The sequence below is a fragment of the Homarus americanus genome, unplaced genomic scaffold (assembly GCF_018991925.1).
Source record: "Homarus americanus isolate GMGI-L3 unplaced genomic scaffold, GMGI_Hamer_2.0 scaffold32929, whole genome shotgun sequence".
Lineage (NCBI taxonomy): Eukaryota > Metazoa > Arthropoda > Malacostraca > Decapoda > Nephropidae > Homarus > Homarus americanus.
The window spans coordinates 19,887,243-19,903,400 of record NW_024737097.1 but is presented as its reverse complement, the minus strand read 5'-3'; the positions used below and the strand labels follow the sequence as shown (position 1 = coordinate 19,903,400).

Below are 16,158 nucleotides of genomic sequence, written 5' to 3'. Positions count from 1 at the left end.
TCTATTTAACATTGTTCGTTACAATACTCAAAGAAGTGTAGACGTTTATATTGTCTCTGAACTTCTTGAGTGGAATAACACAATTAAATGGCTGTTTTCAGTGGAACAAACGTGTAACCCATGGATGTATGATTATGAACATTCATTATTCATTGACCTGCGGAGGTTAGAGGTTGTTCATAAGTGCGAACGCTTGGCGTAGCCATAGCAACCGGCTTTTAGTCATGCGGACTGGCTGGGTGTTGTGACTAAGTGCCGCAGTATGATGTTCATAATTATATATACATGGGTTACAAACTCACCAACAACGACGGCGAGACAGTGGGCCAGCATCTGTGTGACTTGATGGCTAAGGAGGGTCACGAGAACGTCGGTCCACACCAGGTAAGTGTTGTAGAGAGGAGAAAAGGGGTGATGAAAGTAGTAGGAGAATAAAGAGAAAGAGAACCTGACATATAAATGAATAACACTTGCAATGCCCATTATTAAAACAAAGATGCACACACACACACACACACACACACACACATTTACAACAATAGAATCTGTTACTTGTAAAGAAGTATTTAACAAATGAGATCGTCCATGGCGTCAAAGTTCAAATACATCTGATGTATTAGTCTTCACATATTAAGGTATCTGATTTCAATACAGTTGTACCTGTACTCGAGGTTCTGTGACGGTGTATTGGGTATCACCCTTGCTTGTAAATTACGAGCACAACTCAGCCTGTAGCATTCACATCTACTGCCAGCGTTAAGATAAACAATATACCTGTATTTTCTACAACAACTTCAGCTTAAATTCCATCATATTGCACTCAATCACCAAATGAGAACATTTGTTCTACTAACTACCTGAGCCTGAATGCCAACTATTGTATCCTAAGTAACGGGAGAGACGAGAACAAAACAATAAGTTATTCCAATTACCAACCTAGGTGGCTGCCCTAACTTCTTCCCGCTAACCACCAATAAAACTTCCTGTTCGTGGATCTAGTTTTTTTATAACTCAGTGATGGACTAGAGAATGTTGTACTTATGACAGCATGTCGTGTGAGGCGCAACATAACTGCCAAGTTGTACAGCTTAAGAAACACTATCAAACAACTTTGTCAATTGTATGGTATTATATTGGGTGAACTGAAGGCTAACTACAATATAAGGAAAATGTTCTTCAGAGCCTTGAACTATCTGAGGCTGGCGGATCAATCCCATGCTACATGCGACTGTTTACTAATATAGTCACTCTCTTCTCCTGCTGTAGTTTCATATGTTATGTATTTCCTTGCCTTAGCTTTGAATTGCTTAATACCGTAACTGGTTTTCATGTGGTTAGGTTAATTCATATATTTTCAGTTTATTTACTCTACGGGAAGTGACCGTCAGATTTGGTGTACATCACTCGCCAGGTCTCTTATAAAAAAAAATAAATGCCACTGCAGACAAAAGAGGCGAACTAATATGTGTCCCGATAGTAATGGAGTGGATGGAAACATTTAATTGCTTCTTTAGACCCTCTTGACTTAGGAAATGTTCTTTAGACAATATAATTCACATTAATTTAGAAAAAAACATTCATATATTTTTTTTAGACAATATAATTCAGGTATTTTGCTTAGACAGAATAACTGGTAGTTTTTCAGATACAGTATAGTACCATAACGCCTTTATCGCTTATCTCAGAGCTAATGCAACTTATTATATATTCTTAAAAGGTAATGAATGTATATCTTATATCAAGCTTAGTTGTTCATAAGAGACGATATAGCGATGGTAAGGTGTACTGTAAACTGAAATTCTGTATTATTGTTTTTATATCTAAATATATCAACTGTATGCTGACATTTGTGAATAAAGTTTCTGAATTAGATTTTTTTTAAATCCATACTATTTATTTTAAGTTTAAATTTAGATAATACTATTTATTTTAAGTTTAAATTTAGATAAACTCCCTGAATATAATTGAACTTTCTGAATTTAAATAAACAGTTTGAATTTATATGAACCTTCTGATTCTAAATGAACTTTCTGAATTTAAATAAAGTTGTCAACGGAGCAGTTTTCTTCTTTTAATTTAAGCATGTCTGTGATTTAGGTTAAAAGACAGTCTTGGGGGACTTAAGGATCCCCTACACTGCCTTGGTCAACAAAACCATCAAGCGACGACCAGGATCTTCAACAATTACTCGCGTTAATTCTCTTAAGATGATAGTACGGGACATGAGTGACCTAAGTAGATAGAATATAGGTAGTATATTAATATTCAGGAAGTGTGTCATAAAGTTCATGTCGATTCATCGTGTACATAGGCAGTGCAGACATCACTTTATTTAGCACCGAGATTCCAAGTGTAATAGTTGCAAAAAAATGTTGTGTTCCCTCTCACTCATGTTGGGAATATATGAGAAAACAGACTCGGGTGTGGATTTTACAGTCCTGTCCTTCTCTCCTGCTTCTGCTGAAGAACGACGTAGTTGAATCAGGTCATTACCGCCGCCTCACGGAAAGCCCAGTTGAAGTGACCAACACACCCTCGCAGATGGGAAGAAAATTGCTTCTTTACTAACACTACCGCGCGTACTGGAACTGACGTCAATGTGACGTCACGCCACTTAGGTCTCCTACGCCTCCGCCGGTATATAAATGGTGGCGACGAACACTAAACCACACACTAGACTGGTCAGCAAGACGCACTGAAATACCTTCGAGATCCTTGTATCCTACAATACAGTCTTGTCCTCGACGACAGTACTTAAGATAATGGTGAGTTGATACCAGCAGCTGACACCATCACCATACTTATTTTTAGATAAATTAACACAACTACTTACTGCCATCACACACACACTGAAGTGATCTCGCCATCAGCACCATAACCTAGTAGTTGTCAGCAAAACTATTATTAACGTTTACACACAAAACAGTAAATAACACCACTGTCACATCACCCGTCGCCACAATAACTCTCTCTCTGACACGACTAGAATTATTAAACATTACAGATAAAAAGAGTGAGTATGCGTGAGATTTACAAAGGGACAAGAACAAATCTTTTCCGACTACAAGCACGAATGCACGCGTCAACTGACAGTTTACAAATGACTGACACAAAGTTTTCACACAAATTTCGACTTGAGTTTTCAGGAACTAGCTCATCTAAGTTAAGGCATTGCATATATTAATTACTTTACCAATACTGACACTGATGTTCTGTATTAACCTACTTATGGTGTCGCCAGACTGGACCCTCTGTGTGGACGGTGAGGAGCTGGGTGGTGACGGTGGCGGTGCTGGTACTGACGGAGGAAACCCACCTCGCTATGGCCGCCGGCAGGAACAACAAGGTGGTGTGTTACTACTCCTCCTGGGCCCACTACAGACACGGTAAGTTAGTATAACATCACTCCTGCCTTAATACGCTAAGTATATCCTCACCATATACACTAATGTGGTACAGGTGTGGTGTACACTATTGTACTGGAGTGATGTACACCCACCTCACACACTACTGTTGTACAGAAGTGATGTACACACCCACCTCACACACTGCTATTGTACAGGAGTGATGTACACACCCACCTCACACACTACTGTTGTACAGGAGTGATGTACACACCCACCTCACACACTACTGTTGTACATAAGTGATGTACACACCCACCTCACACACTACTGTTGTACAGGAGTGATGAACACACCCACCTCACACACTACTGTTGTACAGGAGTGATGTACATACCCACCTCACACACTACTGTTGTACAGGAGTGATGTACACACCCACCTCACACACACTACCACAGTGATGTACACACCCACCTCACACACTACTACTATTGTACAGTGGATACACACCCACCTCACACTACTGTTGTACAGTGTACACACCCACCCTGCCATTGCAGGGTGATGCACACACCCACCTCACACTACTGTTGTGAGATGTACACCCACCTCACACACACACTACTGTTGTGCAGGAGTGATGTACATACCCACCTCACACACTACTGTTGTACAGGAGTGATGTACACACCTCACACACTACCTCACCTCACACTACTGTTGTACAGGAGTGATGTCACACCTACCTCACACACTACTGTTGTACAGGGTGACTACTGTTGTACAGGAGTGATGTACATATACCTCACACACTACTGTTGTCACCCACCTCACTACTGTTGTACAGGAGTGATGTACATACCACCTCACACACTACTGTTGTGCTGTACCTCACCTCACACACTACTGTTTTACAGGAGTGATGTACACACCCACCTCACACACTACTGTTGTACAGGAGTGATGTACACACCCACCTCACACACTACTGTTGTACAGGAGTGATGTACACACCCACCTCACACACTACTGTTGTGCAGGAGTGATGTACACACCCACCTCACACAATACTGTTGTACAGGAGTGATGTACACACCCACCTCACATACTACTGTTGTGCAGGTGTGGTGTACACACCCACTACTGTTGTACAGGTGTGGTGTACACACCCACCTCACACACGACTGTGGTACAGGTGTGATATACACACTCACCACACACTACTGCTGTACAGGAGTGATGTACACACCCACCTCACACACTACTGTTGTACAGGAGTGATGTACATACCCACCTCACACACTACTGTTGTACAGGAGTGATGTACATACCCACCTCACACACTACTGTTGTACAGGAGTGATGTACACACCCACCTCACACACTACTGTTTTACAGGAGTGATGTACACACCCACCTCACACACTACTGTTGTACAGGAGTGATGTACACACCCACCTCACACACTACTGTTGTACAGGAGTGATGTACACACCCACCTCACACACTACTGTTGTACAGGAGTGATGAACACACCCACCTCACACACTACTGTTGTACAGGTGTGGTGTACACACCACACACTATTGCTGTACAGGTGTGTTGTACACACTCACCACACACTACTGCTGTACAGGTGTGGTGTACACACCCACCTCACACACTACTGTTGTGCAGGTGTGGTGTACACACCCACTACTGTTGTGCAGGTGTGGTGTACACACCCACTACTGTTGTACAGGTGTGGTGTACACACCCACCTCACACACGACTGTGGTACAGGTGTGGTGTGCACTCTCACCTCACACACTACTGTTGTACAGGTGTGGTGTACACACCCACCTCACACACTACTGTTGTACAGGTATGGTGTACACACTCACCTCACACACTACTGTTGTACAGGTGTGGTGTACACACCACACACTACTGCTGTACAGGTGTGGTGTACACACTCACCACACACTACTGCTGTACAGGTGTGGTGTACACACCCACCTCACACACTACTGTTGTACAGGTATGGTGTACACACTCACCTCACACACTACTGTTGTACAGGTGTGGTGTACACACCACACACTACTGCTGTACAGGTGTGGTGTACACACTCACCACACACTACTGCTGTACAGGTGTGGTGTACACCCACCTCACACACTACTGTTGTACAGGTATGGTGCACACACTCACCTCACACACTACTGCTGTACAGGTGTGGTGTACACACCCACTACTGTTTTACAGGTGTGGAGTACACACCCACTTTACACACTACTTTTGTACAGGTGTGGTGTACACACCACACACTACTGCTGTACAGGTGTGGTGTACACACTCATCTCACACACTACTATTGTACAGGTGTGGTGTACACACTCACCTCACACTACTGTTGTACAGGTGTGGTGTACACACTCACCTCACACACTACTGTTGTACAGGTGTGGTGTACACACTTATCTCACACACTACTATTGTACAGGTGTGGTGTACACATTCACCTCACACACTACTGCAGTACAGGTGTGGTGTACATACCCACTACTGTTGTACAGGTATGGTGTACACACTCACCTCACACACTACTGTTGTACAGGTGTGGTGTACACACTCACCTCGCACACTACTGTTGTACAGGGGCGGCGCAGTACAGGGTGGACGACGTGCCCGTGGAACTGTGCACACACGTCATCTACGCCTTCGCGGTTCTGGACGCCAACTCTCTCACCACCGTCGAGCACGACCCTCACCTGGACAAGGACCAAGGACTAGCCAACTACCGCCGCTTCCTGCGTCTGCGTTCACGGAACCCCCAAGTGAAGGTGAGGCTCCCTACACTTGCCCCGGTCCCTACACTGACACCTGCCCGAGTACCAACACTGACACTTGCCCCAGTACCTACACTGACACCTGCCCCGGTGCCTACACTAACACCTGCCCCAGTACCTACACTAACACCTGCCCACGTATCTACACTGACATTTGCCCAGTACCTACACTGACACCTCTCCCAGTACCAACACTGGCACTTAATACTTACCCTGGTACAGTCACCCAAAAAAGTCCTGTCGCGAACCATGAACCCCGAGATTCAGACTCTTGAATCCGAAGCATTTATGGACAGAATAATGTACCAGTGTCTACTGCTTTGGGTTCACGAGTCTTAATCTCGGGGTTCGTGGTTCGCGACAGGACTTTTTTGTGTAACTGTACATAAACTGACACCTAATACTTGTTATGGTACATACACTGACACCTAGTACCTGGCATGGTACCTTCACTGCCCCGCCTAACACAAAACGATGTACAGAAACATTTCCTAAAAGTACACAATTATAGTTATCAATATGTGTAACGTGGTGTTGGCAGCTGCTGCTGGGGCTGGGTGGCTGGACGGACTCCAGGAGTGATAAATACTCCCGGCTGGTGTCCAACTCACAGCGTCGCGCCGCCTTCACCGCCCACGTCGTCCGTTTCCTCCAAGATTATGGCTTCGACGGCCTCGACCTAGACTGGGAGTACCCCGCCTACCAGAGTTCCGCTGCAGACAAGGAAGGTGAGTGTTAACTGTAGACGACTGGTCTCTGTTGACTCAACGCGTACTGTACAGTTGTAACAACTACCACAGTATTGACTTTGGCTGTATATTAATGGTACTCGTACACGTGTTTAGGTTTCCGTCTGTGGGTGGAAGAACTACGAACTGCCTTCAGTCCTCGCGGCCTCCTGCTGACAGCTGCCGTGTCTGCCAGTAAGAGCGTAATTGACCGTGGCTACGACGAACCAGCCGTGGCCACAGCACTGGACCAGATTCACCTCATGACCTACGATTTTCATGGGTCATGGGAAAAGCAGGTGGCTCATCATGCCCCACTCTTCCCCGTGCCCGGACAATCCCACCAATTTTCCGCTGACTTTGCTGTCAACCACTGGATCAAGAAAGGGGCACCACCGGCCAAGTTGGTGCTGGGTGTCCCCTTCTACGGCCGCTCATGGACGCTGGCGGGCAGCGATGCGTCCACTGGGGCTGCAGCGTCAGGTCCAGGCCGTCCAGGACCTCTCATGAAGGATTCCGGGTCTCTGGCCTACTACGAGGTGTGTCTGGCTCACGAGCGGGACGGCTGGACGAAAGTGTCTAGCGGAGAAGCACCTCACTTGACCAGTGACGACCAGTGGGTGGGATACGACGACATCGACACCGTCACTAGGAAGGTGGGTAGCGGGGCCTCTGGGTCTAAACACAAGGCTGAGTTAGTGATATTACGTGTGTACAAGTTACACGAGTTTACCTTTAAGTACTATCCACTCTTAAACAACACAAGGTATGTTTGGTGTTCCTAAAACATGTTTGTAAGTTACCTCATCTTGCAGGCTCAGTACGCCCTCAAGAAGGGTCTGGGCGGCGTCATGATCTGGGACATCGCCATGGACGACTTTCGGGGCTCCTGCAGCGCCGGAGTCAACCCACTACTCTCCGCCATCTCCAGGACCCTCAGGGGCGCCTCGGGCTTAAGGCTCACAGGACCACCAACTACAGTAATGTCAGTATTATTCACCCTTAAGGCACTTTATTGAATGGATTACTTGGGATAACTCAACTTGTGTTGTGTAATTGAGACAAGAAAAAAATCCTTGCTCTTCATTGTGTTTAATTTCACCAGGCCAACTCGCCCTCGGCCTATCATACCTACACACCCGGAGCCTCCACGATCCATCACATCTCGCCCAAGACCCACCACGGCCTCTCCCACCATGCAGCTCAACTTAGCAGAGTGTAGACGTCTAGAGTACACGGCGGACCTTGTCAACTGTGACCACTTCTACCGCTGTATCAATGACAAAGTCTTCCACTTCCAGTGTCCAAAAGGCCTCCACTGGCGCCAGAGTCGCGCCTCCTGTGATTGGCCCAAGGCTGCCCTCTGTAAGGCCCGCTCGGTCACGTGAACCAGGCTGTGGTCCTCTGTCCCTACGGCCCGACTGACCTTCAGCCGGATTTGACCCGAGAAACTAAGGGTCATGGGCCTCCTCTATCAGCTCCTGTGATCTGCAGTGACTTACCAAGAGTGTTGAAGACTACAGTAGTAAGGCTGAAAGTACAGTACTTTCCAAAGAAACCAACAGACTTTAAGAAGTATCATACTTCAAGTATTGTTCTGAAACTGTCAGTGTGAGAAAGTCAGGCGGGAACTGTCTTCCTCCAGCTGTCAGAGTGAGGTTATCAATCTTCATCAAGTTACACACAGTAGATTTTAATAATATAAAACACTTCCTGCTGTCGAGGAAAACAATTATTTTGCTTATTTAATATGGTGTCAGCTATTTATAAACATTTATTATCAGAAGAACAAAGTTTACAACATTTGTTATTTAATATTTTGATAATTGACTGAATGAATAAAATTGTTTAAACTAGTCTAGTTAATTACTGTATTTATCCCTCGTATTTGACTATATTACTGGTCTCTTTATCTATTAACTAATCATATCATTAACAATGCATTTGTCTAATTAAATTGTGATCACCTATACTTTCCAAACTGTCAATAACACTACCAGTGGTCAGTGTACAGTCATGTGCTCATAAATGCTTCAATTGGTACCTTGTGTCTTACAGTATAAGTGTTGGGCTCAAGTCACTACAGTAACAGGTTTCATTGCTTATGGAAAATTAAAAACTACTTTCACATTTTTGTTATTTCATTTGTTATTAAGTTTGGAAGAAATCTTAAAAGGTTTAATGGTAAAGTTCTTTCAAAGTTAAATATACATTGTAATAATCATAATTAATCTTAGTAGTAATGATGATATTAATTGAATCATAACAATACTATACCAATATTATAATGCATACCCAGAAAGGTATTTACTTAGATAAAACAATTGAGTAACTTGGTGCTTTTAGGAGTAACTAACCTGAATGACTTATTACAGAAACCAACAAGTAAAATATGTGGATTAATAATGATAACACTTACTGATGCTTCTAGCCATTTATCATATCTTCACCAATTAAATTTAAATATATAAGCGAATAGTTAATAATTATCTACACATCTCTCTTGTTGGTCATTGTAATAGCTCCAAAAAGTATCTTTACGGTGGTGTGTCTAATGAATTTAAAAATGAACACTGTGACTCCTTTGTCTCGGTAGGGTTGTCAGAATCCTTCGTGCCATATTGTCTCACACAAAAGCGTAAAGATACTTTTTGGAGAGAGTTTGTATATATCATAATTAACTACTAAAACCCGTTCGCCTTCCCCTTGAACCACAAACCCCGAGATTCAGACTCATGAATCTGAAGCATCTTTAACTCTAATACAATAAAGGGTTATAGAAAGAGAATAATCAGATTTATTTATTTATTTATATATATATATATATATATATATATATATATATATATATATATATACATATTAAAAAATCTGGGCTCTCTTTATCAGTGATTGTGTTAACATGAAACACTTAATCAACAACAACGGGAGGCTACAGGTTTGGGTACAAGTCTACACACACTCACATAGACACAAAAGCACACAAATTGCTTGGTTCCAGTGCTATGTTACATCTTAATAACATGTACTATAAAGAGTCCAACTGGCATCTCTTTACAGGATTATACAGTAATCGGGATATTGTATTTCCTCTTATGGTGATAAATACTAATGTTGGGTGTGTATGTCACTATCCCAACAGTACAAGTGTAAATAATACTAATCATTGTGTTTCTTGGAATGGAAACTTCCAATTGGAACTTCCTGTTGATTAAACATTTAGAGTGACGTCATCCAGGTGATGCCATCAGGATTTGTCGTTTACAGAGTTTTAGCTTAACTGGCGGGGGCAATATTTACTGAAACAGACAACACGAGTGAGAGTTCAGCAGTGTGGCCTTCTGGTGACTTCAGTAGGTGGAGTGTCAGTAAAGTTGAAGACTGATGAAATACTTCAGCAGGATGAAGTTCAGTTGTTTTGTGAGAGTTAAGTCGAGGAAAGAGAGGTGAAGGTTCAGTAGACAAGGCAGCAGGTGAGGAAGGTTCAGTAGATGAGGCAGCAGGTGAGGAAGCTTCAGTAGAGGAGGCAGCAGGTGAGGAAGGTTCAGTAGAGGAGGCAGCAGGTGAGGAAGGTTCGGTAGAGGAGGCAGCAGGTGAGGAAGGTTCAGTAGAGGAGGCAGCCCGTGAGGAAGGTTCAGTAGAGGAGGCAGTGGGTGAAGGAGGTTCAGTGAGGCAGCAGGTGAAGGTTCAGTAGACAAGGCAGCAGGTGAGGAAGGTTCAGTAGAGGAGGCAGCAGGTGAGGGAGGTTCAGTAGATGAGGCAGCAGGTGAGGAAAGTGAGGCAGCAGGTGAGTAGATGAGGCAGCAGGTGAGGAGGTTCAGTAGATGAGGCAGCAGGTGAAGGAGGTTCAGTAGATGAGGCAGCAGGTGAGGAGGTTCAGTAGGAGGCAGCAGGTGAGGAGGTTCAGTAGATGAGGCAGCAGGTGAAGGAGGTTCAGTAGATGAGGCAGCAGGTGAAGGAGGTTCAGTAGATGAGGCAGCAGGTGAAGGAGGTTCAGTAGATGAGGCAGCAGGTGAAGGAGGTTCAGTAAATGAGGCAGTAGGTGAAGGAGGTTCAGTAGATGAGGCAGCAGGTGAAGGAGGTTCAGTAGATGAGGCAGCAGGTGAAGGAGGTCCAGTAAATGAGGCAGCAGGTGAGGGAGGGGCCGACGTCCTGGATGAAGGAGAGAGTGAGAGCGACCATGTGAGGAGGACACACCAGCAGGTGGTAGCGGCCCGACACCCCAGCTACACTCTCTACCTTCTCCTGCGCAGCCACACACCGGTCTCTGTCAACCTGCGAGTGTAAGGGTTCAAATTCTGTCTTAAAACTCTATAATATAACTTAGCCTACACTATAAACCTAACCTAACATAACTACCTCCACTGTTTACTACACTACTACTACTTTACAGTCACTTGGAATCGAGTCTGACGATCATCCAGATATGATACAATGATATTAGCTACTAAGGACGCCACCATCGTTAGTGAGTTCCTAGGTTACCAGAGAGGCCAATACGGGAACGACAGGGACGTCCACAGATGGTACACGTGTGGAGGGCTACATCTAGTGCGGGAGGAGCGGCGGCAGCGCCTTTCCAGCGCTGACGCTTGTCTGCCTCGGTATACAGTCGGGCTAAATCGAAAGCATTGACACCTTTACGTGTGGCGCTCCTCCAAGCGTTATGATGAGGAGGTGGATTTGGCTCTTTTTCAGGTTTGTCTAAGACTGTCCTTGCACCTTTTCTGTTGCCCGCCAGCGTTGCGTTTACCATTCGTTTGGTGACTGTAATTTAGTTGCTTTCGTAAACTACTGTCGCCCATGCGGGTAACACGACCAGTCCAACGTACCGTAGTTGTTCATTAATAATGGTAGCCTCTATATTCCTACAGTTGGTGTTCTATACACGTGCAACTTTGTAGATAATTTTAGCTCCCTACAGCTGAAGGACACAGGTACGGAGTCTGCCAAAGGCTTGAGATGCACATTTGGTCAGATTCAATTCAATTTCAATTTCAATTGTGTATTCCTTGATAGAGGAAGCGGGATCCTAGTGCTGTCACTAGGTACCCCTGTACAATAACACCAGAAGCATCTGGCAAGTGTGACAAGTATATACAGTATAAATATTATAAAGGGGCTTACTAAAGCCTAAGGAAGGAAGGATATTCCTTTAACACATAATCAATGTTATTTTGATCAGATGCTGAATCTCTTCATCGATGTCTACGGTGTTGGGCAAGTGGGAGCCGAGATATTGAAAGTGGGTGGTAACATTAGAGAGAGTAGTACCGTTAAGCTGGATGGATGGTGGCGGTGTGGTTGAACCCGGGGCAGGCTGAAAGAGAATTTGAATCTTACATGCATTCACCTCAATGCCGCAGTGTGCATACACATCTGCGTAGGTGTTCAGGATCTCCTGTAGCGACGAGTGTGAGGTCGTCTGCATACATCATTTTTTTTTTTAGTTTATTGGGCACCCCCCTACATCCTGTGCAAGGAGAAGAGCAGAAGCGCTTACAGCGCCCATCTGGGAAGCATGCTAAGTTCATGTTTGCCTTTATGTCTCATGAGTTAAGGGCGTAGACGCCTGAAGGGTCATAGGTTTTTTGTCAAGGGCGTAGAAGCCTGAAGAGTCATGGGTTTTTGTCAGCAAGTTATTGGAAGCTCCAACATCTTTCCCTGAATACGAATTCGCAACTTTTCGATTTACAACAGGTACCTACTTTACTGCGAGGTGAACAGGGACCAAAGGGGGCTAGGAAGTGTGTCCAAACAACTTTCCACCGGCCCGGAAATCGAACCAGTGACATCTTGCTTGCGAGGCAAGAGCGGTACCGCTCTACCACCGGCGCCCCAACGTCTGCATACTTTAGTTCAGTGACGGAAACGGCCGACACCTTTGCTCTTGCCTGGAGTCATCTTATGTTGAAAAGTTCCTTCATCCGGTACCGGATACTGGATGTCCACCCGGCTAGCTAAACTGGAACTGGCACAAGTAAGGAAAGCAGCCAAGAAAGTGGAAAAAAGAGTTGGTGCCAGTACACATCCTTGTTTTACCCCCGTTAGGATGAGAAAGAACTCAGACCGGGTTGCCAGTGTACTGGACACTGCCTTTCATGACACTCGCTCTTTCTCTACCAATTGTGGTGTCCCACAGGGTTCTGTTCTTTCATCTGGTCTCTTCCTTCTTTTTATCATTGGTTTACTTCGCACTTCGACTAATTCTACTCATTCTTACACTGATGATTCTATTCTTCACTCTTCTTCACACTTTCCTCTTCCCCCTAACTTTCAAACTACCGGGGGGGGGGGGTAAATCTGTTTCTAGAGCTGATATCATTACATCTACCAATGAGGATCTGTGCAGGATCTTCGAATGGGGAGTAGAAATTTGGTTAAATTCAATAGTAATAAAATTCAGTATTTATCAATTACACTTTCCAAATTAGACGATCTCCCACAATCACATTTCAGGACGCTATCATTCTGCCAAATTATAAAATAGATATGCTAGGCCTCACCATTTCCTCTAATATGTCATGGAAGCCAGATATCCTCAACTTTGCTAAAGCTGCCTCCCGAAAGCTGGGAATGCTGTACAGATGCAGTAGCTACTACACTCCTGAGCAGTTGCTTTAAGTATATAAGGGATTCTTTCGTCCCAACTTGGAGTACTGCTCTCATATCTGGGTGGCTCTTCTGTCCAACTGTTAGATAGGGTGGAATCAAAGGTATTTTGTCTTATTAACTCTCCTCCTTTAGTTGATAATCTTTCTTCCCTGTCTCTTCGCCGCAATGTTGCTTCACTCTCTCTCTTTTGCGGGTAGTTTAACGGGCAATGTTCGGTGGATTTGGCATCCTGTGTACCGCTGGCAAGGCTCGTAATACACGTCTTGCCAGCGGTGCCCAGCGGTGCCCAGCGGTGCCCAGCGTTTCTCTGTGGATGTCAGTTCCACTAGAATAACCCGTTATAGTACTTCCTCCTTTCCTCACACAGCCAAATTGTGGAATGCTCTGCCTTCTTCTGTGTTTCCACACTCATACAATCTGTCTCACTTTAAAAAGCTGATTTTCCGGCATCCTCGTGGTGCAGATTAACATACCCTTTTTCTTCTCTGTTTTTTTTAATTTCTTTTTACTCTAAATTTTGTCGCCCCCTAGGCCCTGTTGTGGGTCGATGATCTGTGCCCGGGTGGGTTATTCCCCGTAAGAAAACAAAAGTCACGACGCTGTTCTCTGCATTTTTCCTATATCTGACGGGCAGCAAAGATCGAGTGCCACGTGATGGTCTAAAACCAAACTACACTGCACTACACTACATCCATTACCTACTAGACACAGTACACTCTTATACACACTACATCCAATAAATTGTTATTACTACACTCCTATACACTTTATCCAGGCCACAATACACCTGTCGTGCCTTTACCAGAGTTTGACATGACCTTTGACCTGGCAACATACCTTGTACTCAGATGAAACCCCGCGACACTGGTGGGTAAATGTTTTGGGATTGTTGAAGAACTGGTCATCTGCCCACGCTGCCGTGACAAAAGACGTCTAAAACAGTACAGTAGAGAAGTTAAGTCAAGGTAAGTCAGGAAAGATCAAGCTGGGTTTATTATGTTTGCTTACGTTTTGTTTCATTAGACAAGTTTAAAAGATAAACTCAATTTGGATCACACGAAGAATATCCACCCCAGCTTATTTCACCTAAAAATTAACCACCGTAACAGTATTTGGAGTGGTTAGGTTAGGTTAGATCAGGTTAAGTTACGCAAGGTTAGGGTAGGTTAGGTTAGGTTAGGGTGGTTAATTTTAGGTGAAATAGAGTGGGGTGGAAATTCTTCCGGTGATCCCTCAATACAAAAGGTTATGGACATTACGGAACCAGTTGACCTTACTGTAGTATGGTATTTGTGTATGCGTGACCGGTCTTAAATATACTAAAGTCTTTAAGTAAATAATCATTGTTTTAATTTAATTGGGACCTGCATGGCACAGCGATCTACCTTTCCTTTAGATATGTGATCGATACAGTTGCGGTCGTCATTTATAGCTGCTGCGAAAGTTTTGTCCAGCATGAGGCCGGGGAAGGTCTTACAGAGGAGATAGTCCAAGTCACTGAGTGAAGAGAAGGCTGCCACTCCCACCACCACCGACTCCTCCCACGGCTCACACTGATGTACCCATGAGTCAAGTCCTGCTGGAGTGCTTTCGCCGTGGCAGTTTTCACACTTAAACTTCAACTCTACTGATGTACTTGGCGAGTCTGACGAGACAATATTTCAAAAGTGTAATGTTTACTGGTTTTGTTGGATTGTATAAACCGTTAAAGCATTGTTATTAACTTATATAATATATACCCTATTTTGTTATGTAAAAATGAGCCTTGTTAGTCACAATCTGCATAAAAAAATGAAGTTTTGGATATAACCGATTCATTTGAGTCTCTCAGAGGTCAGACCTTTATTTTTATTTTTATTATCATAACCTGTAGTAATACTGAGAATTAAATACCTAACTTCATCTGATTTAATACTTGTTAAATTCTCCTGCTAAGGACAATTTAAAACTCAGCAGTACAGCAACTCTCCGGCTGTGGAAAAGGAAATAATCCCCAAACTCAAGTTAATCTAAATTAGTACAGTACTGTGCCTTCAAGTTGTTGGCTGTATCACTGTGGAGTCACTAAAACTCGGGTCTTCCTCACCTGGCACGTACAAGTTGCAGGTGGTGTCCTCGACGACATTCCTGAGGGACGACAATGTCTGACACATCCTCGACGACGACACCCAGTTGAACCCCACACACTGGGTCTCTGACGACACAACACCTGGTTTCTCAAAGGTTCACATATTAAATTCCTCCGCTGAGAGGAATCTTATTACAGTCTAGAGTTGTTTTACATAATAATTTTTGTGTTGCTGCCGAAACAAGCATTTTAGATATCAGTGTACACAGTGATAGCACAAAGAGATATAGTGGTTGATGAGAACGGGAAAAGAAAGTATAAGGAAATAATATCTAAAATAAAACAAACAAAAATCAACAAGCTTGGCTATCCTAAAAGGGATTCTATTACCGAGCAAAGAAAGTTTTATTTAATTTTTCTGTGTTTCTAAAGGACTGATTGGGTGTATAAAAATCCCTTATTAATAGCAAAATGCAGTATACATAGAGAGCACATAAATACCGATAAATCGCCGAAGTGAAATGAAAAAAAAGAAGAGAAGAAAACAGAAGACAACACTAAAGGCAACA

General features: G+C 44.0%; 2 protein-coding genes across 2 annotated transcripts; one reads left to right on the top strand and one right to left on the bottom strand.

Annotated features, from left to right (window-relative positions):
• Window positions 1–2,670: 2,670 nt before the first annotated feature.
• LOC121873294 (chitotriosidase-1-like) lies at window positions 2,671–8,763 on the top strand. The gene is made up of 7 exons (XM_042376767.1): window positions 2,671–2,765; window positions 3,242–3,386; window positions 5,988–6,172; window positions 6,720–6,906; window positions 7,024–7,562; window positions 7,722–7,891; window positions 8,012–8,763. Exons 1-7 carry the CDS (start codon window positions 2,763–2,765, stop codon window positions 8,292–8,294), a joined length of 1,512 nt encoding a protein of 503 aa, XP_042232701.1. The 5' UTR covers window positions 2,671–2,762; the 3' UTR covers window positions 8,295–8,763.
• A 2,020-nt stretch (window positions 8,764–10,783) lies between these two features.
• Window positions 10,784–15,709, bottom strand: LOC121873102. Its single transcript, XM_042376412.1, has 4 exons — window positions 15,608–15,709; window positions 14,907–15,166; window positions 14,359–14,454; window positions 10,784–11,181 (listed from the first exon to the last, which is right to left on the bottom strand). Exons 1-4 carry the CDS (start codon window positions 15,672–15,674, stop codon window positions 10,990–10,992), a joined length of 615 nt encoding a protein of 204 aa, XP_042232346.1. The 5' UTR covers window positions 15,675–15,709; the 3' UTR covers window positions 10,784–10,989.
• Window positions 15,710–16,158: the final 449 nt, after the last annotated feature.

What these genes read in the sequence shown, in the direction of transcription:
- LOC121873102 (XM_042376412.1), bottom strand. Translation starts at nt 15,674, where the DNA reads ATGTGTCAGACATTGTCGTCCCTCAGGAATGTCGTCGAGGACACCACC. An exon ending in ATCACATATCTAAAGGAAAG is followed by an intron (nt 14,455 to 14,906) that starts GTAGATCGCTGT and finishes GTACTGTTTTAG; the next exon opens with ACGTCTTTTGTCACGGCAGC. An exon ending in GGGTTTCATCTGAGTACAAG is followed by an intron (nt 11,182 to 14,358) that starts GTATGTTGCCAG and finishes TTACACTCGCAG; the next exon opens with GTTGACAGAGACCGGTGTGT.
- LOC121873294 (XM_042376767.1), top strand. An exon ending in TCGACACCGTCACTAGGAAG is followed by an intron (nt 7,563 to 7,721) that starts GTGGGTAGCGGG and finishes CTCATCTTGCAG; the next exon opens with GCTCAGTACGCCCTCAAGAA. An exon ending in GGACCACCAACTACAGTAAT is followed by an intron (nt 7,892 to 8,011) that starts GTCAGTATTATT and finishes TAATTTCACCAG; the next exon opens with GCCAACTCGCCCTCGGCCTA.